The 22196-nt window shown below is 44.3% G+C and overlaps 8 protein-coding genes and 1 long non-coding RNA gene across 11 annotated transcripts; 5 read left to right on the plus strand and 4 right to left on the minus strand.

The window, feature by feature from the left end:
* Positions 1–43: 43 nt before the first annotated feature.
* Positions 44–1237, plus strand: LOC117899142 (D-beta-hydroxybutyrate dehydrogenase, mitochondrial). The gene is made up of 2 exons (XM_034808949.1): positions 44–236; positions 290–1237. Exons 1-2 carry the CDS (start codon positions 121–123, stop codon positions 1158–1160), a joined length of 987 nt encoding a protein of 328 aa, XP_034664840.1. The 5' UTR covers positions 44–120; the 3' UTR covers positions 1161–1237.
* On the minus strand, positions 1153–4704 carry LOC117899136. The gene is made up of 7 exons (XM_034808938.1): positions 4543–4704; positions 4352–4444; positions 3700–4293; positions 3091–3636; positions 2487–3025; positions 2359–2434; positions 1153–2297 (listed from the first exon to the last, which is right to left on the minus strand). The coding sequence occupies exons 1-7, from the start codon at positions 4702–4704 to the stop codon at positions 1386–1388; spliced, it is 2922 nt and encodes a 973-aa protein (XP_034664829.1). The 3' UTR covers positions 1153–1385.
* Positions 4705–5252: 548 nt separating this feature from the next.
* LOC117899146 (fumarylacetoacetate hydrolase domain-containing protein 2) lies at positions 5253–6386 on the plus strand. The gene is made up of 3 exons (XM_034808954.1): positions 5253–5556; positions 5626–5753; positions 5830–6386. The coding sequence occupies exons 1-3, from the start codon at positions 5292–5294 to the stop codon at positions 6316–6318; spliced, it is 882 nt and encodes a 293-aa protein (XP_034664845.1). The 5' UTR covers positions 5253–5291; the 3' UTR covers positions 6319–6386.
* Positions 6356–7104, minus strand: LOC117899148 (39S ribosomal protein L35, mitochondrial). The gene is made up of 2 exons (XM_034808957.1): positions 6958–7104; positions 6356–6894 (listed from the first exon to the last, which is right to left on the minus strand). The coding sequence occupies exons 1-2, from the start codon at positions 6980–6982 to the stop codon at positions 6389–6391; spliced, it is 531 nt and encodes a 176-aa protein (XP_034664848.1). The 5' UTR covers positions 6983–7104; the 3' UTR covers positions 6356–6388.
* Positions 7105–7265: 161 nt separating this feature from the next.
* Positions 7266–10697, plus strand: LOC117899138 (MICOS complex subunit Mic60). Of its 2 annotated transcripts, XM_034808940.1 has the most exons (8): positions 7448–7492; positions 7805–8016; positions 8079–8567; positions 8632–8780; positions 8847–9542; positions 9762–9920; positions 9977–10265; positions 10323–10697. In XM_034808940.1, exons 1-8 carry the CDS (start codon positions 7448–7450, stop codon positions 10498–10500), a joined length of 2217 nt encoding a protein of 738 aa, XP_034664831.1. In that variant the 3' UTR covers positions 10501–10697. The 2 variants fall into 2 exon arrangements, with proteins under 2 accessions (XP_034664832.1, XP_034664831.1); XM_034808941.1 differs by lacking the exons at positions 9762–9920; positions 9977–10265; positions 10323–10697 and adding an exon at positions 9656–9728 and having other exon boundaries at positions 7266–7492.
* Positions 10698–11446: 749 nt separating this feature from the next.
* LOC117899141 (isocitrate dehydrogenase [NAD] subunit beta, mitochondrial) lies at positions 11447–13606 on the plus strand. The gene is made up of 5 exons (XM_034808948.1): positions 11447–11612; positions 11797–11964; positions 12028–12144; positions 12213–12794; positions 12852–13606. Exons 1-5 carry the CDS (start codon positions 11571–11573, stop codon positions 13080–13082), a joined length of 1140 nt encoding a protein of 379 aa, XP_034664839.1. The 5' UTR covers positions 11447–11570; the 3' UTR covers positions 13083–13606.
* A 93-nt stretch (positions 13607–13699) lies between these two features.
* LOC117899145 lies at positions 13700–14887 on the plus strand. 2 transcript variants are annotated; one of them, XM_034808952.1, is made up of 3 exons: positions 13700–13890; positions 13941–14410; positions 14469–14887. In XM_034808952.1, exons 1-3 carry the CDS (start codon positions 13724–13726, stop codon positions 14759–14761), a joined length of 930 nt encoding a protein of 309 aa, XP_034664843.1. In that variant the 5' UTR covers positions 13700–13723; the 3' UTR covers positions 14762–14887. The 2 variants fall into 2 exon arrangements, with proteins under 2 accessions (XP_034664843.1, XP_034664844.1); XM_034808953.1 differs by having other exon boundaries at positions 13953–14410.
* LOC117899143 lies at positions 14853–16290 on the minus strand. Its single transcript, XM_034808950.1, has 4 exons — positions 15725–16290; positions 15573–15672; positions 15275–15494; positions 14853–15216 (listed from the first exon to the last, which is right to left on the minus strand). The coding sequence occupies exons 1-4, from the start codon at positions 16195–16197 to the stop codon at positions 14954–14956; spliced, it is 1056 nt and encodes a 351-aa protein (XP_034664841.1). The 5' UTR covers positions 16198–16290; the 3' UTR covers positions 14853–14953.
* Positions 16291–16589: 299 nt separating this feature from the next.
* Positions 16590–17739, minus strand: LOC117899149. Its single transcript, XR_004649170.1, has 2 exons — positions 17037–17739; positions 16590–16984 (listed from the first exon to the last, which is right to left on the minus strand). It is a non-coding gene; the product is annotated as an uncharacterized LOC117899149 (long non-coding RNA).
* Positions 17740–22196: the final 4457 nt, after the last annotated feature.

Below are 22196 nucleotides of genomic sequence, written 5' to 3' on the forward strand. Positions count from 1 at the left end.
CACAGATAATGGCTACATATGTACATATCGTTTATACATATATTCATTTTCGGGTTTGCCTGGTTCGCATTATTTTCAGAATTTCAGCGTCTTTGTTTCAGTTATTCGAGAGCTGGCGCAATGAGCAGTAGCCACCTTTTGCGCGCCCTGCGACGCATGTTGGGCATGGGCCGTCGCCAGCTACCGGTTGATGGCCGTAATGTAATACTCATCACCGGCTGTGATTCGGGACTGGGGTAAGCAAAAATTGATCATCCAGAGTCAGAATTAATAGCCGCTTTCCTCGCAGCCACTGCCTGGCTGTCTACTGCCACAATGTGCTCTCCATGACGGTCGTCTCCTGCTGCCACAACCTAAAGTCGGATGGGGCACGCCTGCTCCAGCAATTTAGTTCGCGGATGTACACCTTAGAGTTGGATCTGCTGCAGCCATGCTCCATCCAGCTGGTGCATGAGAGACTGCAGGACATACTGGCAAAGGATTCGAGCTACCAGCTGACGGCTCTCGTGAACAATGCGGGCGTGATGTGCTTCGGGGAGTTCGAGTGGCAGGTGCCCGAACAAATCGAGATGCAGATCAATTGCAATCTCCTGGGAACGATGCGATTGACGCGCCAGTTGCTGCCGCTGCTGAGACAGCAGCGGGGAAGGATCATCAACGTGACCAGTCACTGTGGGCTGCAGGCGCTGCCGGCCCTCGCTCCCTATGCCGCCTCCAAGGCGGCCCTGCGTTTCTGGACGGACTCCTTGCGCATCGAGCTGCAGCAGTATGGCATGGAGGTGGTCAACTTCATACCCGGCTCCTTCGTCCTGGACAGCAACATTGCGGCACGCCAGCAGCAGCACGCACAGCGCATGCGCGAAGGTTTCAGCGCGGAGCAGCATGCCCACTACGATGTCTACTTTGAGCAGTTCAATGGATATCTGAAAATCGTGTCAGGCTACAAGGCGCCCAACCAGCTGAAGGACGAGTTGCTGCTGGCCAAGTTCAAGGATGCCCTGACCAGCACACAACCCGCGGCGCTGTACATACACGAGCCCTGGCGATATCGTCTGTATCGGTGGCTCTTTTGCATCTGTCCCACGCCGCTCGTTGACTGGCTTACCCTGCGGTTCTGTGCGATGCCCATATATGAAACAAGCGGCGCGAAGATTGGGTAGTTGGTAGTCTAAACATTTACTGGAGCACATTGAGATACTTGGCTAGGGCTGTGGCTAATAAAATTGAGTGAAATGCACCCAGGTGTCCGCCTTTCGGTCCTTTCCTGTCTTCTCCTGGAATGGGTTACAAACACAAACATGCACTAAGTATAAACACACATATAACACACACACACACATCATAAACAAAACGAAAGGAAAACACAATCACAGAATGGAGGTGGTTTAGTAGCCGGTGCTGCGGCACCGCTCGAAGACCGCATCATTGAGCAGCTGGAACCACTCGCTGGCATAGGTGGAGTCCTCGGCGGCACGGAAAAGCAGAAGCTTTTCTTGCGTGGGCAGTGTCGAGGAGAGATAGAAGCTGATGGCCGTCTCCGTTAGCTCTGCGTGGTAGTTCTTCAATGCCCACTCCAGCAGACGCAGGCAGTTGTGGGCATCTAGGAACTGGACGAGACGCTGTTGCAAAATGACCTCCAGCTCGGGTATAATGTACACGCGAGACATTTCGAATGCCTGAATCAAGGCGGAGTAATTTGGCTGGCCCAAGTGCTGCTCGTGGCAGCCAATTAAATGCAGAAAATAGCGCAGACCGCAGGCCGTATAGTCCTGCAGCTGAATCTCGCCATGATGGCCCTCGCGGAAGTCGCTGTTCAGCATCCTGTTGAAGACCTCACTGCTCTCGCACAGCAGCTGCTTGTTGAAGCCAATACTATGTGTGTCGTCGCCTTCTTTGCTCACAATGAATCGCATATCGCAGTTCTCGTGCATTGGCGTCGAATCATTCAACTGCTGAGTGCAGATGCCAGCTGTGCTGTCCGCAGGATCTGCTTCGGGCAATGAGATGCCCAGAGTGTACCGTGACATGGATGTTACAGCATCAGCTGCCTCATCCGCATACAGATCCTCGCTCTTCTTGCGTAGCAGCAGCTCAAAGAGCAAGTTCAAGGCATTGCCGTCATTGAGGAACTGATACAGCAGACGTGGGTTCTTGATGATGTATGCCACGGATATCGCAGCACGTTGCTGGGCATTGGGATCGTCGCAGCGCAAGAGTCGTACCAGCTCCTCTTTGCCATAATTCGATTCGCCCACATTGGTAAGCGTTTCCAGAAATGCAAATCCATCTTTGCGCATCTACAAAAAACAGATACAGAGTTAGGTATGGATGAATACTGATGCCAAAGCTGTACAATACCTCCTCCACTTTTGTGAGCTGATACAGTTGATGGACCACGCCATGTTTGATGATCTGGGCAAAGAACTGGCTCTCCCTGCAAGAGAAATCTAGTAATCTGCGTGATTTAAGTTCAACATTTTACCTACAGCAGAATATTTGTCAGGGCATTGGCAAAGTTGTTGTTTGCACCAAACAAATTGATGGCTCTTATGAGCGTATCCAGCGTCTCCGGCTTGCCCAGCTCCATTCGCTTGTTCAACATCAAGGTAATGCGATACAGAAGATTCTCAATGATGTCTATAGTGTCGCCTGCCTGATGCCGAAACTGAGACATCTGCGACAGAGGAGGCACATCTGAGCTGAGCTCCTCAAAGTCTTCCTTGTCGGACAGCGTGTCGTCAATGGGTTCACTGCCGTCATCAATTAACTTTAAGATATCCAAGACATTCGAGGCCTGGGCACGATTGGCGGCTATTCGTCGATCTCGCGTGTCATTGTTCATGGTGGAATTGTCATCTTCGTCCTCATCGTCGCTGCAAGCCGGCGAATAATTATCATCGTCATCATTGGCCAAGAGATTCGAGGATGGGGACATGCTGCGCGAGCTGCACGGACTGGTGGTGCGATACGAACGCGGCGAACTGCTGGGCGAATCAAAGTCCGAAGAATCAAGAGTTTTCGCAAACTGCAGAGGGAAATTCATTGAATAATAATTTACTCGTATTTCGGATTACTTTTACGGATAGCCACCTTGATTGTCGTTTCCTGTGTGGCCAGCTCGGATATTTTTCGCTTCTTGCCACCCTGCAGACGCTCCTCACGGCGACGCTTATGATGCTCGTCATCGCTGACCAGGTAGTCGTTCAGTTCCCTAACCAGCAATGGAACCAGACCCTCGTACAGCAACAGCTCCATGCTCAAGTTGTCATACTGAAAGTTGTTAAAGATGTGAAAGAGCGACGAGCGCTCGCTCTGGGAGTGCGAGTCCCGGATCATGGCCACCAGCTTGCGCAGAGCTCCACAGCGTCGGATTTTCGAGCGACTACAGGCATCCGTGGACAGCGTCGATACAATATTAATGCAATGCCGGCTCTCGCTCTCTGTCAGCGGCTTGGCCATGTTAACCGCCATGAGCATCTCGCAGGCAGCCACAATGGCATCCGCCGTACTCAGCATGTAGAAGGCGTAGGGATCCTTGCAGAAGTTTGAAAGAATCTTCAGTGCTGAAGCCCTCTGGTCGCTGTCCTCCTTGGCAAAGTAAACAATCGATGCCAGCGAAGAAGTGCGCGAGACAGGCTAAAAACGGAAGTGGATTGTACAATTATTTATTCGGAATTGGGGATTATGATGTGGACTAACCTCCCATGCCTTCAGGCCGATCGGTTGGGCAGACAGCAGCACAAGACATTTAAGTATCTCTTGCGCCAGCTCTATGGCCTCGTTTTCCTTGGGCAGCACATAGTCGCAGTTGCGCGTCGAATACTTTAACATCTGATGGTCGAAGATATCGCTCCGCACACCCTCCAGATTGCGGGCCACTTCCTCGAAGTATTTCTCGCGATGCTGGTTCCGCTTCAGGCCCATCAGCGCCGACACCTCAATGTCCTGGGTTGGCGGCTCCTTGGGCGCCTCCGTGTTCTTCATGACACCCACAAAAATCCGCATCATCTGCAGGAATCCGTTGGCAGCAAGAAAATGCCTAAGGAACTGACTGCTGACCAGCAGGAAGCGACAAACGCGGAATGCCATAATTCGCGTCTGAACAGAACTTGTGGACTCAATAATGTGACAAATGGCCGGAGCAATCGCAGCATAATGCACATTGAGGAACTGCGATGCCTTCTTGCTCTTTGCCAGATTTCCCAGCATACGGCAGGCGCGGCATTGAATCACAGGATTGGGTATTGTCTTCAAGATAGTAACCAGGGGAGAGATTACCTTGCACTCGACAGCCTTCAAGGGAGATGAGATCATTAGAATTTATATTTAAGAGACTCTATGATGGTATTACCTCAATGCAGGCCTGCTCATCCGTGCAGCAATTTCCCAATATACTCAGAACCACTTCCATGATCTTTTCATTCAGCTTGGTTATCAAACGAACCTTAAAAAAAACAACAAATTCGAAATTTGGTAGTTGAATTTTGATCATCGACTATGATGCCAGTGGCTGTCAAACATTACGGTGGCTCTCAAACTTACCATTGTGGGAACGCCACCAGCTGTACGAAACAAAACTATTCCATCCTTGTCTTTCACCAGATCTGTGCGCAACTTAACCAGGCACTTGTACACAACAGTTCGATCTGTCGAGTGTTTGAGGACATTTAGCATGCCCTCCACCTGCTCCAAGGACCATAACATTAGGATTTTTATTATTTATTTTTGCTTTTTATGCTTTTATTTAGGGCTGGAGAAACATTGATGTAAATATCGATATTATCGATAATTGGGCTGAATTAATGAATTTCAAAAGTAAGTGCTTACCGCTGCTTTTAAGTTGTAAATAATAAAATTAATTTAATAAACGATAATAATATTATCCTTTTTAGGATCTTTCATTAATAATTGAATTAATAAACATCGAAAACAAGTTAAAAATAATTGCCTTTCATTAGAATGGGCGCATATGATGTATTACTCGTACTACATGATTTCCGATCAATACACACACCTACAAAATTGTAGTTAAGCGATGTATCAATAAACAAACGAGAATGGTATTCCCCAACAGTAATATATATAAATTGTTGAACTGTTTAAATAGAGCTGGGCAGAGTGGGTTAAGTTGGTATTTTTCCTTGGTATATTAATGATAAGCCATATTTCGGTATATTGTATCGAATCCGCGGTCACACTGCACTGGTCTTATCATTAATAGTTTGTGTAAATTTATAAAGAAGATAATTATTGCTCGGCTGGGGAAGTCAAGTTGTGACGAACAGTGATAAATGTTAGCTGCCAGAATGCGTTTCGTACAATATTTGCGCAAGGGTGACCTTGCTAAGCGCCTTGGCCTGCTCGCCGACGATCAGAAATCGTTGGTGGAGTTGGCAGGAGTGGAGGGAGTGCCCAACGATCTAAAGACGTTAATTGCCCAGAACCCGAACATTGAAGAGCTGGCCAAGAAGGTGCAAAAGCAGCCCACTTTGGCGTTGAATGATGATGTCACTTTGCTGCCCCCCCTTACCGATCCCGGCAAGATCATTTGCATAGGTACGGAGACACTACACACATACTTATGTATGTTCTAGAGGTGTGATTGTATTGTGGAAATTTCCATAGGACTGAACTATCAGGACCATTGCGATGAGCAGAACAAGCCGGCGCCCAAGGAACCGATGTTCTTCAGCAAGTTCAACAACACGCTGGTGGGGCCCACGGATAAGGTGATTGCCCACAAGGCGAGTGACGTATGTAGAGTGTCAACAGATAACCTCCGATAACAGAAGAGTACAAGAGGGGAAAATTCCATGTTAATCTTGACAGAAAATCGACTGGGAGGTGGAACTGGTGTGTGTCATTGGCAAGGTCGCCCGCCATGTGCCCAAGGACCAGGCAATGGACTATGTCTTTGGATATACCATCGCCCAGGATATCTCGGCCCGCGACTGGCAGAAGGAGCGCAATGGAGGCCAGTTCTTGATTGGCAAGTCGATGGACACTTTCCTCCCACTGGGTCCCGCGGTGGTGCACAAGAGTCTGGTCAAAAATGTGTACGATCTGAACCTGAAGACATGGATCAATGGCGTTGAGAAGCAGAACGGCAACACGGGCAACCTGATCTTCAAGCTGGACGATGTTATCAACAGATTGACGGAGACAATAACCCTGCTGCCTGGCGACATTATTGTTACAGGCACCCCCAAAGGCGTGGGCATGCACCGCAATCCGCCAGAGTTCCTCAAGGCGGGCGATGTCATCAAATCGGAGATCGTTGGTCTGGGCACAATGACCAACAATGTTGTGGCATCCTGAAACCATGACGAGTCCCGTCAATTGTTTTAATTGTTATGTGTGTAATGAAATAATTGCATTTAATCAAGTTTTAAACTTTGAACTGTTTCGATTTGGTGGCAAAGTACTCGTCGCGTTTGTGGTAGGGCGCATACGGATCGTCCACGTAGTGCTTAGGTCGCCGCCAGAAGTTTGTGACCATCTTGTCCAGCAGCCAGCTTTGAGAGGCATTGGTGAAGACATGTTGGCGTAATCGGCGTCGCAGGGCGTTGGACTTCTTGAACAGCTTCTTCTGGCGACCGGAGTGTGTGCGGATCCAGGCGCCCCAATCGAGACGCTTGAAACGCTTCAGCACTGCCTTCACCGTCTTGCGCTTGCCCTTGATGAGCGAAAATTTGGTAACGCTGCGTACGGGCGGCGGTGATCCTGCAGCTCCCAGAGCGGGCAATTGAAGGAGCTGCAACGAGGCTGGTGCTAGTGTGTGGGCGGACAGGAGGCTGGGCTTCTGAACTGTTGTCATTAGCTGGCCAAAACAGGCACGTTGTGTCTGCTGCACCAGCGGCGCAACCGGCGGAACGCGACACACGCCACGCAGGGCTATAATCGAACCACACATTGAAATTAGAGCATGTATAAAAATTGAGATGTATCTGGACTTACCGCCTGTGAATAGGGTTCGTAGCATTTTCCTTGGTTAATACAAAAAACCGACAGTTACCAAATTTAATGGACAATTTTCCTTCCACCAGTCAATCGTCGCGTAACACCAATCCAATCAGCTGTTTGCTATTCACAACGAAGGATGCCTTTAACTGTAAATAGTTTATCTCATTCGATGCTTTTTCGGCAAAATTTTGATTTGAATTTATGTCAATACTAAAATATTCAAAAAAAATTAAAAATCTTAGTACTGGCCCGAAAATTGTAAGGAGAAGAGCAACATTTCAAACAGTGTCAGAGTGCTTTTGCTTCTCTGCCGCCGCTTGCCATTCACCAACCAACGCGCACACTCCGAGCAACCAGCCCAGAGGCCAGTATTGAACGTTGCGAGAATCGGGCAGGAAAAATTAATTCACGCCGCCGGCCACAAAACTGGAGCAGGGGCAGCACCAAGCTAGAGCGAAATTAAACAAAATTCCATAATCAAATCATGTATCGGCTAGCGGTTCGAGATCAGTGCAAGTGCGCCTTGCAGGTGAGTTATGTGATAACACCGACGAAAATCAATCGTCACGTTGCCCCGCACCGACCGTGCCGTTGCCCCGACCCGCTCCCCGCACACCCACCAACAAGCCAATTGCAAAATATACAAGAAGCGCTGGTTATGTCATCTACCAAACGCAGGAAATATGCGAAAATGCCAAAAATTCCAGCTCAACTCGGCTCCAGCTGGGGTTGCCAAGGCTCTGGGGCGACGGTAGTGGCTGGTCACGCCTCGTGGGTGTGCTAAAAGTAACGAAATTTATAGTGCCGTACCTCTTGCTCCACTACTTTTTGTTTCTGTTAGCGCTCCCTGCAAACAACAACAAATGGCAGGCATTACAGCAGCAACAACAGCGGCAGCAGCAGCAGCAGAAGGGAGGGAAGCAGCAGCAGAAGTGGACATGAAAATGGACATGGTCTACCACCGCCGCCACATATGCGAGAAGCTGGCTTCGGCAAGTTTTTAGTCCTAGTCGCTCCCCTGGCTGCTGTCGGCGGTGTAATCACCTACGCCAAGTGAGTATCCGTGGCATCCTCAATCCTGTGTACACCTCAATACAGAGAGTTACTTCGTACAGGTACGACGATGGCTTCCGAAAAATGGTGGAGAAGAAAGTGCCCGGGGCCGAGGCGGTGATCAAAGTGGCCCTTCAGGAGGAGCCACCATTCAAGGGAATCACTCAGAGTGTCAACGAACAAATCGACAAGGTGAAATCAGGCTACGACACGGTCAGCTCCTCAGTGAACTCTGTGACCTCCAAGGTGACGGGTTTGTTTGGCGGCAGCAGCAGCAGCGGCAGCGACAAGCCCAAGAGTCCGGAGCCCAAGGTCCAGCCTCTGAAGAGCGAAGCTCCCGAGGTTAAGAAACCTGCCCCTGCGCCAGCAGCCAAAACTGAAGCGAAAACTGCCAAGCCCGCCGCAGCTCCAGCTCCAGCGCCACCAGCTCCAGCACCCAAGGCAGTCGCCCAACCCCTGCCCAAGGAGGTCGTCGAGCTGGAGAAGGCCATTGAGCTGTCGGCCAAGCTGGCAGTCAAGGAATACAATGCTGCCATTGCCGTGCTCAAGGGGTGAGTAAAACTAATAACTGGAAATGTTCGTTCCTTTTTGAGGCTGACTAATTTCCTTTTGCAGCTTCAATGAGGATGTGCGTCGTGTGGTCGACAGGGCTGTGGAGACCGGCGAGAATACGCTCTGGACAACCCTGAGGAACCGTGCCAGTGCCCGGGACACAGCCGTTGCCACAGCAGAGAAAGCAGCGCGCGAGGCTCAGGAGAAGATCGGTATGAATTAAATGATGAAATAATTTTGTATCAAATGAATGACGGAGCTCTCTCTTTTCTGGACAGTGGCCTGTGAGATTGCCCTGAGCGGAGTGGCCACGGCAGAGAACCACAAGCAGGTGGAGACTGTGCGAAACAAGATCAAAAAGCTGGTGGATCATATTGCCAACGTCAAGGATGACCTGTATAGGCATAAGGATACGGCCAGTGTGTCGGACAAGTACTGGCGCAATGTGGAACAGGCTCGCAACTATTTCATCGATGAAATCGAGGCCATCTTCCCCGGCCTTCGGCTCTCCGACAAGAAGCTCAATCTCTCCAAGGAGGATCTCGATCTCTTCATTCTTCACGCCTACACCCATGTCCTGGCCTACCAGAAGGAGCTGCAGCGCCTGCAAACCGACGGCGAGCTGCGTCTCAAGCGGGCCATCGACTCGGTGCGTGGCGACAACGATTCGGAGGCTCTGCGCGCCCAACTGGACTACCACCTGGAGGCGGAGCGACGCAAGCTGGCTGTGGAGAACCAGAAGAAGATCTTCCACATCCATGCGGAGTCCGATAAGCAGCTGCGTCTGCAGCTCAAGAAGCAGGCCGAGGCCCATGCCGATCACATCAAGGACATTGTGGCTCAGCGCGAGTCAGATCTGACGCGCAGCTTCAAGCGTGAGCTGGATGACAAGCTGGCCACTGAGAAGGCCAACTACAAGTTGCAGCTGGCCACAATGCTGGGCAAGCTGCGCGGCATGGATGCTGCCCTCGCGGGTGAGTTTTTCGAGCGTTGTGGGGTGTCTTGGGCTGGGTTTCGGCTAGATCCCTGTTTCCCAGCTAGAAATTTAACCTTGTTTAATCCTTTGAATCATGCTGCGCTTGTGTAGAGATAGAGGACGAGTTTCAAGGTATACCTGACCCGCAGTTAGACAGCTTTAAGTGAGAAAGCTTCAAGTGCTCTGCTAACATCCACTTATGTTTTCTATTTCGCAGACCGCGCCGATGCCGAGCGTACGGCCAACCAGTCGCAGGCCTTGTGGGCTGCGTGCCAGGCCCTGTGGGCTTCTGTCCGCAACGCCACCCCAGGCGTCAGCTACAAAGACAAGCTGCGTCCACTGAAGAACGAAATCAATGCCATTGCCAAGGTGTCAAGTAAGTTTCTATCAATTGAACTGAATCGGTTTATTCTTATGGGCAAACCTTTGCAGAGGGAGACGATCTGGTGGCGGCTGTGTTGGAGAGCATGCCACGGGAGGCCCAAGAGCGCGGTGTCTATCCCGAGGACGCGCTGCGCGAGCGTTTCCTCAACGTGGAACGTGTGGCCAGGAGGCTAGCCTTGGTGCCCGAGGAGGGGGCCAGTCTGCCCATCTATGTTATGTCTTATCTGCAGTCGATCTTTATAATGCGAGCTGATAATCCCATATCCACGGACGAACTCGACAACAAACCCTTCGATTACAGCAAATTGGACACCTATGACATACTGAACAGGGCCAGGTGAGGCCTTCGTTGGAACATTCTTGAGCACAATTGATTGAATTTGTGGTGTTTCAGGTACTACGTGGATCGCAGCAACTTCCTGCTGGCCTTGAAGTACTTGAACCTGCTCCAGGGTGCGCCACGCAAGGTCGCTGGCGAATGGATGAAGGAGGTCCGCCTCATGCTGGAGATGCAGCAGGCGGCCAACACACTGATGTCCCATGCCGCCGCCAGCGGTCTTCTGTATTTGTAGATTATGTCCCCACCCTCCAACCAAAACCGATTGACTTGTTTTTTGTTCAGGAGCTAAAAAAAATATAATAGATAAAGAAGATGCATGCAATATGTAAAATTCCTACAAGAGAACACACTTTAAACAAAAGATCACTTATATATATTTGTAAACGATTGTTTTAGCTTCAATTATACCAATTATATTTAGAGAAAGGACATGAGCAGTAGGATCCGCAATTTGGGGGCCATTCTCTAGAAGGATAATTCAAACAAGCAACCCTTAACCGAGACAAATATAATTCTTTTATTCCATAAAGGATATATAACTTTATTCTCTAAAGATGAAAGCCACACAACTATAATTTACCCTTTGATAATGCGAACCTTCGCCAATATTTCAAATTTACCGCTTAAGCCGCGCAACCGACGACCAAATGTTTCGCATGCGCGCAGCTATCGGGTGGTCTTGCTTTTGGTATTTGTTCAAGCGGATACGGAAACGGCTTATGGCTCTAACCTTGAGAACCCAATTAAAGGGAGTAATTCATAGTAGCCCTTCTTGTAGAAAATTGATTCATCTATCTGTCAAAATTATATATTCAGTGATGAGAATGCTCGATAACTGGTAATATTAAACCGAATATCAATAACAGCGAATGTGATTTCCGATCAACAAATACGACCGTTAGCCCCTTGACGCGCAGGGCGGTTTTCAATACAGATAAGAATATAATAAAACTGAATGAATTTAAGCGCAGTTAATGTCTAAGGCATCGTGGGAACGAGTTATTAACTAAGTAACGAGATAGGAAATATCAAGGTGTTCCACTTATTTAAAAAGAGAGGGTGAATGGGGCTAAATTCGTTTTTTTCTCGGTATACTTTGAAATTGGGATGGCAGTTTTTGGTATTTTTCTGAGGGTCAGGCGGTATATTTGAACGATAAATCCACGGTCGCACCATCAGCTGGTCGATTGGTTTTATTGAAATTTTCGGTTACAATAAAAATTCTTCCAAAATTTCGAGTGCGTTAGCCTTTTGTTCAAATTTGCCCACACAACTGTCGTAACGCGAAAGCTAACGAGCAACATGTCAATGCTGGCCAGAACCCTAGGACGCACCGCTTTGCAGGTAAACCTACCCGCTTCGAGCGAGCTCTTACATAAACACTTGGCCAGCAGCACCACCCGCCGATTCTACTTATGCTGCGGTGGCTGCTGCTGCCGCTGGCACTGAGTGCGAATATCAAGCAGCCCGTATTTGAGGTTAAAATTCTATCTAGAAGTTGGGTCAATTGATTTTTTTGCATCCTTAGGCAGCGGCTGCACGCGGTGTGCACACCTCATCGACCCTCAATGATGTTCGTACAGGCAGCAAATTAAAGGATGGAGCCCACTATGGAGCCAATAGAACCACCTGTACACTGATTCCCGGCGACGGTGTGGGTCCCGAGATCGTGTACGCCCTGCAGGAGGTCTTCAAGGTATACCTTTATCCTTGTCTCTTCTCAAAATGTTTGCTATCCAAGTTTTCTTTTCGCTCTCAGGCAGCTAATGTGCCCGTGGATTTCGAGTCGTACTTCCTGTCGGAGATCAACCCCGTACTGAGTGCCAAGCTGGAGGATGTGGTGGCCTCCATTCAGAAGAACAAAGTCTGCATTAAGGTGGGCTCCTCTTAATTCGAGAATACGTGGAGAAGATAATTAATGCTTTACGCCCTTTTTTATCGCAGGGTATTTTGGCCACTCCCGATTACAGCAATGTGGGCGACCTGCAAACCCTGAACATGAAGCTGCGCAAAGATCTGGACCTGTACGCCAATGTGGTGCACGTGCGTAGCTTGCCCGGCATCAAGACGCGACACACCAACATCGACACGGTCATCATCCGTGAGCAAACCGAGGGCGAGTACTCGGCGCTGGAGCACGAATCGGTGCCCGGAATTGTGGAGTGCCTGAAGATCGTCACTGCCAAGAAGTCGATGCGCATCGCCAAGTTTGCCTTTGACTATGCAACCAAGAACCAGCGCAAGAAGGTCACCGCCGTGCACAAGGCCAACATCATGAAGCTGGGCGATGGCCTCTTCCTAAGGTGTTGCGAGGACGTCGCGAAGCTGTATCCCCGCATCCAGTTTGAGAAGATGATCGTGGACAACACGACCATGCAGATGGTGTCCAATCCGAATCAGTTTGATGTAATGGTAACCCCCAATCTGTATGGTGCCATTGTGGATAACCTGGCCTCTGGTTTGGTGGGCGGTGCTGGTGTGGTTGCTGGTGCCTCCTACTCGGCGGAGACGGTTGTGTTCGAGCCTGTAAGTCTCCCTTGATAATTTTGTTTCTGAATAATGATTTGATTTTGTGTCTCTTAGGGTGCACGTCACACCTTTGCCGGCGCCGTGGGCAAGAATGTGGCCAATCCAACGGCAATGATGCTGTGCGGCGTGAAGCTGCTGCGCCACATCAACCTGCCCACTTACAGCGAGGCCATCTTCAATGCCATCAACAAGGTGCTAAATGACGGCAAGGTGCGCACCAAGGACCTGGGTGGACAGTCCACCACAATGGACTTTACCCGCGCCGTCATTGCCAATCTGCACTAGAGATTGGATCCAGGCAGAGACCGATCCGCACAGGACTCCAAATCCTCAGCAACAGGCAACAACATTTGCCCCCAAGGCACGCACTTATTAAATAGACAATAGACAGTTTCTTCTTGTGTGTTGTTGCCGCAGCGAAATTTGATTTGTTAACATGAACATAAGATTTGCATTCGTTTTTAGTTTATCCCTCCCTCAGTGTGCTGTTGCCTTATTTGTCCCTCCCCCCACTCCCGGCATGTTTTCAATGAGTATTATTTCTGGCGAATATTTAAGTTTAGTCCAATACCGGCCCAGCCCCATCCTGCTCCTCCCTTAGTTTTACAGATTGGCCGATTGATCCCCGATTATGCTGTAATTATGTATTATTTTTCCCCCCCGCAAATTGTTACAAGAATAACCACAGATGATATCGCTAAAGCAATTTAAGTGATAGCAAAGCGCTTAGAGTGGGTCCGCCCCCCGCCCTAATCGAGGCTCCGACATAGAGCACGAGAGATATAACAATAAATTCAAATCTACATTAATTATTATTTAAATGCCATTGTGTCAGTTTGAGAGCTGTCTAAATTTTAAGTAAAACAAAGAAACAAACAAAAAAAAGGACAAAACTCGAGAGATTCTGCTTTTGGTTGTTCTGTGTTATGTCGTTTCAACGTGGAACCAGTGGTGGCCACATCCAGGCTCCTTCCGGCCACAAGCTGACGACTAAGCAAAAAAGACTTCCAGCACGGGCGCCATGGCACAACGAACTTTACAAGTATAACACCTCGCCGCACTCGGAGATGTCCAGTGCTCCGTACAAGAAGTCGTAAGTAATTATCAGGATGTAGTTTCGGACGCTATGAACGATCACTTCAGGGACCCTTACAGCTATGCACCCCCACGGGAAGAGGCCCGGCTAGGCGTATCCATTTGCGCTCGCTGCATTAACAAAAAAGTCTCACCAATGGAATCCACTGCGAGTTTATATTCCAAATCTTTCTCACACCCCTCAAGACCGTCAAACAGACATTTAGGATTCTCGGCCCTTGATCGTTCGCGTCTTGATATGATTTCCTCGTCTCGTCATTCCCAACTGCTCAATTGTCTCCGTCTAAATGTGAGCACGTCATCCCATTGTTCTGATGTATCCAAGCGGCTCAAGGAGCTGGCCCGAAGCAAGCAGCCGCCAAAGATTTTCAGTGCCAAGCAGCCCTGGCATCTAACCGGGTCGATGCGGACCTTTCAGCCCAGCGAACGACTCCTGAAATTGGCCTGCAGCACGAGACCATCCACCAGGAAGCTGTACAATCCATTCAGTGTGGCTCTGCGGGCCCTAACCTACAAAGGTAAGCAAAAGCATTCAAATCTTGCAACTTAGACCGAAGATATAATATTCCTTCATAGCCACTGAACGCATTAACCTGCTGGCAGTGCCCAAAAAAAAGACACCGACTATTGATGTATCCCTGGAGATCCCATCCCGACCGACTCGCAAAAGACTCCCCGGCCAGCAAACTCCGCGCCTGAAGAACCTGGCCACGCCAAAGCTGCGGGAGGACACCACGATCCGTCGAAAGCCCTACACAGTACGGCGTAGGGCAATGAGGGCCAAGCTGACGCCGCGTCTGGAGAAACTGGCCCAGCCGAGGCAGCTGCACAGTCGCAGCGGAAAAGAAAAAGAAAGTCTACCGGTCTAATGCCAGTGCACAGTGCACTGGAAATGGTGACAGGATTACCAGGATCCCGATCCTTTCCAGTTCCCTGTGACCTGTCATTGTCCTGATTGAGTAATTGGGGATAAATAAACTTTTAATCCTAAATGAAAGTTGACCAAACGAATCGAAACAAAGATAAAAGGCCAAAAAAAGAAATACTTGTAGGGATAATCGTTAGCCGCCCTTGGGCTTGGCCAGTTCGATGAGACGTGGCGTGGCCTTGGCCTTGAGCGCCGCCGGCGAGATGGCAAACGGATTCTCGCGTATGTGGGTGTTCTCGAACTCCTTCGGTTCGGCCAGCTCCTTCATGCGGGACGAGGCCTTGTATTTGAGGGCATTCGGGGCGATGGCGAAGGGGTTTTCCTTGATGTCCGCCGGCACAGTATTCGCTTCGTGCATTGTCAGAGGCTGGGACATCTCCTTGATGCGGGCACTCGCTGGAAAAAATAGAAATTATCAGAAAGTGACATAAAGCATAGGATTGTGGCCACCCACGTTTGTAAGTCAGGGCATTGGGCGCCACCTTCTCCGGACTCTCGTTAATGTGGACATTCTCGCGATCGTGGTGCTTGGCCATAATCTTGATGCGTTTGGTCGGCTTGTATTTGCGCATAGTTTCCGTTAGCTCCCACTGGGGCTTGACCTCCTCTACGTAGCGCTTGGGACGCGACAGTTTCTTGAGCCGACCCGGACTGATCTCCTTCGATTGTCGTTCCTTGGCGGTGCGGAAATGTCGAAAAAGGGAAAACCATGTTAGACGGTAGCTATTACCTTTCAAATGGATGAGACTTACCAGCTTCGGTGGTTTCGGCACCACCTTCGGGACGGCCATCTTTGCGAAGAACTTGTTCTGCCGAGCCTTTTGCCTTTTCGTCGTTTTCTTCTTTTTAACACTGAAAGTGGCGGGTTAAGTATCAGGCGGTCAAGAGACTATGGGATGCTTACGGTTTCTTCAGTGGCTGTATGTTCATGAGTCGACTGTAGAGCGAGAGATAGCTATAGCGGAGCAGTCGATTCAGGATGGATTCACCGATGGTATCGCCCGTGCTGATGGCGAGCTGCCTGCGATTGAGTAGCCGCCGCACTGTGGGCAGTGCCAGCTGCTCCGTGCGCGTGTAGCTGGGCTGATCGGCGCGAACAATCTCGATGTTCTTGCTAAACTGACAGGGGCACTTGGGTACGTAGCGACATCGTCGGCGAATGGGCAAGGCCATCTCCATGATCCGTCGTCGTTTAACGAACATGCGCTCATGGCGACGGTAGAGCTTGGACAGCTCATTGCCAATGTCCTTCATGAAGCACTCGCCATCATACGGAATGGGATCCTGAATCCGGCAACAATCGGATCGATCTTTGTCCGCCAACTTGAGACATGTGGTCAGCTCCGGACTGAGATCGCATTTCAATCTCTTGATCATGGAAAAGCTTTGTTTCAAGCTGCCTATGGAATCGGAAATTTAGAAATTTTTTTATAATTTTGTTGACTAAAATTCTTTTATATTTTGAATTCCATCTGGTGTTGTCGAAAGTTGAATTTATGTGATGAATTTCCACTTCATTTACTTGAAGTGTTCATTGTTCAAGAGAACAGCCAACTTTTCGGTTGGAAATAGGGAGAGAGAGATTTGTGAAGATAGTAAGTCGAGATTGTAAATACATGGTAAAAGTACTGTCCACCGCATGCCCCAATTAAAGAATGTCTCCGCTTATGTTTTATTAATTTTTATTGACAGTATTTATAAAAATACTGAAAGTATGCTCCAAGTTCACATCGTTACAAGTTAATAGTTTTTCTTTTGTGTCATTTGTGTTTTGTATTTGCTTTGTCGCCTTGCGGTAAGTTGTTCATTACTTTAGTTTTGGTTTCATTCGGCCATTATTGTATACCTGCTATATCGTTTTTTGTTCATTATGTTCACATTTACACAGATCGTAACTGTTCCTTTTAGCAATTGTTCATCTGCCACCCCATTACTTGTTGCTTTTATACTTTTTTACAATGAATTTGCCATCGATTTATTTGGTATTGTGTTAGCTAAACATTTGAAAGGAATCAAATTGTTTCCATCTGGTTGTCGTTCTCTTTGCGGCCTTCAGCACATCAGCACATTTATTGTTGTTGTTTCTCGTCATTGGCTTTGAATATCATTAGTTTTTGATTTAAATTTTGCATTGGTTTTTTCTCTTTTGATACGAACAAAATAACTTGGAAATTATAGGGTAAGTATAATATTAATAATCGTCTTTATATACTCACATCGAACTTATGCAATACACTTCATACACATGTATACGCGTACACAAATACATACATACATACATATGTATGTACTATATAAATTTGAATTTAGCATTTACTAGGTCATTTTAATTGTTGACAAAAATTTGCTCTAATTTGAATTTACTTTCATTTTTGTTTTAATGGATTAATGGTTTCTTTCTTTTCTTTTAGTTTCCTTCTTTTAGAAAATCATACGTTATTTACACAAAACGTTACACCAAAGCGAACGGATAATTCTCCTACATATTCCATCTCCTTTCTTAGATTTTCATTATGTTTATGTTTTAGCCAAATATCTAGGTATGTATATGTTATACACCTAATCCACTTTTAGTTTGAATTTCTTTTGCACATCGTATACACTTTTGCCTTAAATGTATGTGGAATTTTTACCTTCCGAAATGATTTTGCCTGAAGTACTTATCTGATTTTGGTTAATTTTTGTTTGACACGCTTAAATATATTTAAGATGTATATGGCTTACCAAAGGTTTTTGGGGTTCTTGTATATATGTACATGCATATGCATTTTTTCCATAATTTCGAATGCGTTTTTATATTAATTTTTCTTATTTTTCTTTTAGATATGCCTGGAAATGTTAAATTTACGTAAATTTAAATATTTTATGCCATGTCTTTACATTTTAGTATAATTTACCAGTTGTTCTTTATTACTTTTTGTTATATTTTTCATTTCTTGTTTTAAATCATTTATCTTTTCTTTTTTTAGTTGGTCCCTGAAGCTGTTTTGAGTTTAGATATACGATTCCTTTGGCTCGTCCGTGATAGTTACTTCTTTTCTTTATTGATTTTGGGTGTACGCCAAAACAGTTTTCGAAAGTCTTGAGAGTCAACTAAGAAACTGAATATTGGAAATTATATATAATCAATCAACTGAAAGAAATTATGTTTCAATTGCCATTGGTTGTTGTTCTGCTTGTTCTGTTGGTTGTTCTGATTGTTGTTTTGTGCCAATTGATTGTTTGCTGATCTTTGCATGTGAAAATTGAGAAAATATTGGCCAATGACAGGCTAATCATGGCCAATATTTACTTTGGGCTATTGTGTATTTAATTGTTTTCCATTCTGTTTTATTCGTTTAAAACTATTGCATATAATGGTAATAGATATCTGGTTGCAGATGTTAGACTGTGCTTAATTTTCTATAGCATATTTCACTTATATATTCTGTAATTGTGTTTTGGGTTTCTCATCGTTTAAATATGAAATGAAAGCCTCCTGTGGTGGTAAGAAAATTCAATTGAAAAACGTAAAATTTTTAACTAAAATATTGTTGTTTTTTATTGTGTTTTTGTTTTATTAATAAACGTTTAATGCGTAAATATATATTGTATATATAAATCGATCGTTTTTTTTTGCGTTTAAAACATAATAAGTAAATAATAGAAAATAACGAAAATTATAAACTTAAAGTGTAATGTGTTTTTTTTTTTAATAACAATTTCTCTTTAAATATATTAATTAAAGTTTTACATTTATAATTTATGTATGTAGATCAAATTATGCGAAATTTCATTATTTAAATTGTATAAATTACTTATCAAATTAAACATATTTTGGATTGTTTGTTTCTTCAATGCAGAACTAAAGTTTGCTTAAGTTTTTGTTACTTCTATTTTATATTCTTTGCTGTCTTTGTTTTTAATGCTAAATACACTGTTTTTGTTTTGTTTTTCTTTCTGCACTTATGGGCTATTGCTAATTATAAGTGAAATCTTATATTTTTCATATGCTTATTGGCTGTGGTTTTCCTTTAAAAAAAAGTGTGTGTGTTTTTTTAAACTTAATTTTGCACAAAAATTAGTTGTTTTTCTCTGTAGTTTACCCAAACATTTGTAATTATAAAGTTGTACTTATTTCAGTTTTCTTTGTTTTAAAAATAATGAAAAATGTTGCTCAAAACTTTTTGCCTGGCTAAGATTTAAGTTTAGTTTGTTTGTTTGTATGCCAATTTACTTATTATTAACATTTGAAATTGTTGGTTTTCTGCTGATTAATTATGGTTAGTATTTGTCTAGGGCTATTGTTGTTGTGGTTGTATGGTTGTAACTGTAATTGTTGTGGAGTTTTAAGAGTTAATAATTGAAATAAAAATTGTTTTTTTGTTTTAATGATGTATTTGTTATTAATATGAAATTTGTAGTCTGCTGGCCTGTGTTGCAGTTCGATATTGTGCTGCTTTCTTTTTTCTGAGGCTGTCTTTTACGGTCTATTGCTGGAATCCGAATTACATATAGTATATGCATTCCCTCTAATTTGTATTTTTTTTCTTTTTTCTATTGTAGGGATGGTTGGCTCGATCTATGTAACCCCTCGGATCTGTTTCTCTAATTATGTGGCTATTGTTGGTTACTGGTTATGTGGCTATGAAAAAACGTTTTGTTTGTTTGTATGTGTGTTGCATATGTATCTCCTGTAGCTGTGGCTGTGTCTCTTCTTTAAGTTAATTGCTGTGGCTATTTCTATTATCTGTGGCTATTTTAAGTTTTGTTGTAAGAGTAGTACTATTGTTTAATAAAATTGTTCTGCTGTTGCTGTTCTGTCTATGTGGGTAGAAAAAAGAAAAGTACAATCGACTTTAGGCTGCATGGCTTCCTCTTTTTTTTAATGTAGCATTTAATTATATCTTGTTGTAATTGTTTTGTTGCTTGCAATTTTTAGTTCAATTATTTTTGTTGGGGTCTATTGATCTTGGATGTTGTCTTGGCTGGGCTATTGTGTGTGTGGTGGTTGTCTTTGCTGGTTGTTGTCTCGGCTGGGCTATTGTTTCATGATCTTTGCCTTAATTTATTTCACTTGATTCATTTGTACCAGGTTTACGATGTTATGTGTTGTGTCGCTCAAGTTGAAAGAGAATATAAGAAGAAAAGTTTTGAGTTTTTGTGATGTCTTTTTTTGTTCTACTTTTTCATATGGAAATCGTGCGCATAGAAATCGGAAAACTTAGTCATAGATAGTCTTAAAAACAAAAAAAGGTAAATATGTGCACTTAAAATGATTTTTGATTCTCGGATCCATACGATCCATATACATTCACATTCTTGGCATGTTTTGGCAAAGAAAGCTCTTTAATTATATTAATCTTTAATGTTTAATATAGTATTGGTTGTTGGTGTTGCTTGGTTTTTGTTTGAAACAATTGCACTATAGTTCAAATGATGTTTTGCCCATTTAAGAAATCAATATATAGAACACAGGGTAATAATTTGTTTAAAAAAGGGCAGGGGTGATTAAGAATACTCTGCTTCTACTATTCGTACCATTAATAAATGTTGTCTAATATATACAAACCATAAATCGAGGCTAACAATATTACAATAATAATAACTATTATAATGATTACAAAAGATGTTGATTGATTGGTTTATAAGCAGAAATTTCGATTTGCCTACGGCTTAGATAATAATTAATCTTAATCCTTTTATGCACTAAACTAAACGCAAACAATATAGGCTCTAATTCATACACAAATGTATGTATCGTATATGCACTTACATTCAGCAAATTTTGATTCGCATTAAAACAAATTATATTTTATACACAAATGTGAGCAATTTCATTAAGCACGCTAGAAACTCTCCCTATCTCTCTCTTTCTATCCCTCTGTCTGTTTATAAACCACTTTAAACAATTCATAAATTAATATATCAAATTAAAGTTGGTTTTAGTTTTCTTCCTACTCCCTTTTTTTTACACAGATATTAACTATTATGTTGTAGTAAAACAAAGAATAAGTAATGTGTATGGGTAATCAATCTTTTTTCTCTCCGAAAAATAAAACACGTACCTGAGCGTTTTCGCATGCCCAAGGGGAGGGGGGGATCTGTGTGGACAGGTGCCACGCGCCCCTCCACGCCTTAACGCAGGTGGGTATGCAAAAATTCTATACAATTCAACATTCTCAAGCTGTCACTCAATTACATTAGACTGTTTTTTTTTTGTTTTTGTTTCTGTTTTAGACCTACCACTAGGTTGACATTTCGTCTTTCGACTCGGCTTATGTTTTTCTGTTTCTGATTTTGTTTCTATTTCTGTTGTTGCTGTTGCTGTTTCTTGTTCTTGGTAAGGTATAGTTTACGTTTGTTAGCCTTTCGCAGTGTTGTGTTCTCCGATCTCTCTTCGGATCAGACACACAGTGATACCCAAGGCAACACACCCAGCCATACAGTGCGTTTTAGTTCGTTAAGTCAGTGGGCAAGCTCTGAATAGTAGTTGCACTTTCACATTGTGTTTAGAAAACATAGAAAGGCCCTTAAAAATTCCGCTATAGTTCTATTGACATCGATCGAGCTTAAAAACGCATTACACTTCCGGGCTGTTTTATATCTGTTTGTCTGTTTTGTTTGTTTGTTACTCTCTTGTTTTTTTATGTTTTGTTTTTGTTTCAACTGATTTTTAATAACTTGGATTTTTTTTTTAGCTAAACATGCTTCGAAATTGGTTTTATATTTTTTTTTTTTTTTTAATAATATATTTTTAACGTCCTTTTTCCTTAAATTTGCTTATGTAAACCGTATAATTGCACTTTATCGTTTTGTTAATTATTTTAAGTTTGATTTTTGTTTACACTGAAATTGTTCACATTCTTCTTTTCTTGCAAGAAAATAAATGTGTTTGTTTTTATAGTTTGAAGTATTTCATTTTCTGCTTTTCTTTTGTATAATTTTGCTCTATAAAAGATTTTCCTCATATATGACTTTATCTTTCAATAATTTTGAGTTTAACTGGATATTTGTTGCTGTTTTCGCGTTATTTATTTTGACCTCTTTTTTTTAGTTTTTTAGTAAACATTATTCCAAAATATATATACAACTGTATAAGCTTTGAATCGGTTTGGTTTCGATCCATTCTCTGTTCTCGGTTGTTTCGGTTTTCTGCTTTAGTGATGTAGCTTTTAGGAGCTCTTCTGAGTACAGTAGACTCTCCTTCCATGGTGCTTTTTTAAGCTTGGTTTTATTGTGTATTTGGGTTTTGTATCCGATCTGTTCTACAATAGGTTCTTATGTGTGTACGTGTGTGTGTGTTTTTATATCCATTATTCATTCATTTCTCCTTTTCTTTTCCAACATGATTTTCAGAAAATGCTCTTCAAAATTTTGGATTATTAATCACAGAT

The sequence above is a fragment of the Drosophila subobscura genome, chromosome O (genome assembly GCF_008121235.1).
Source record: "Drosophila subobscura isolate 14011-0131.10 chromosome O, UCBerk_Dsub_1.0, whole genome shotgun sequence".
Taxonomy (NCBI): Eukaryota; Metazoa; Arthropoda; class Insecta; order Diptera; family Drosophilidae; genus Drosophila; species Drosophila subobscura.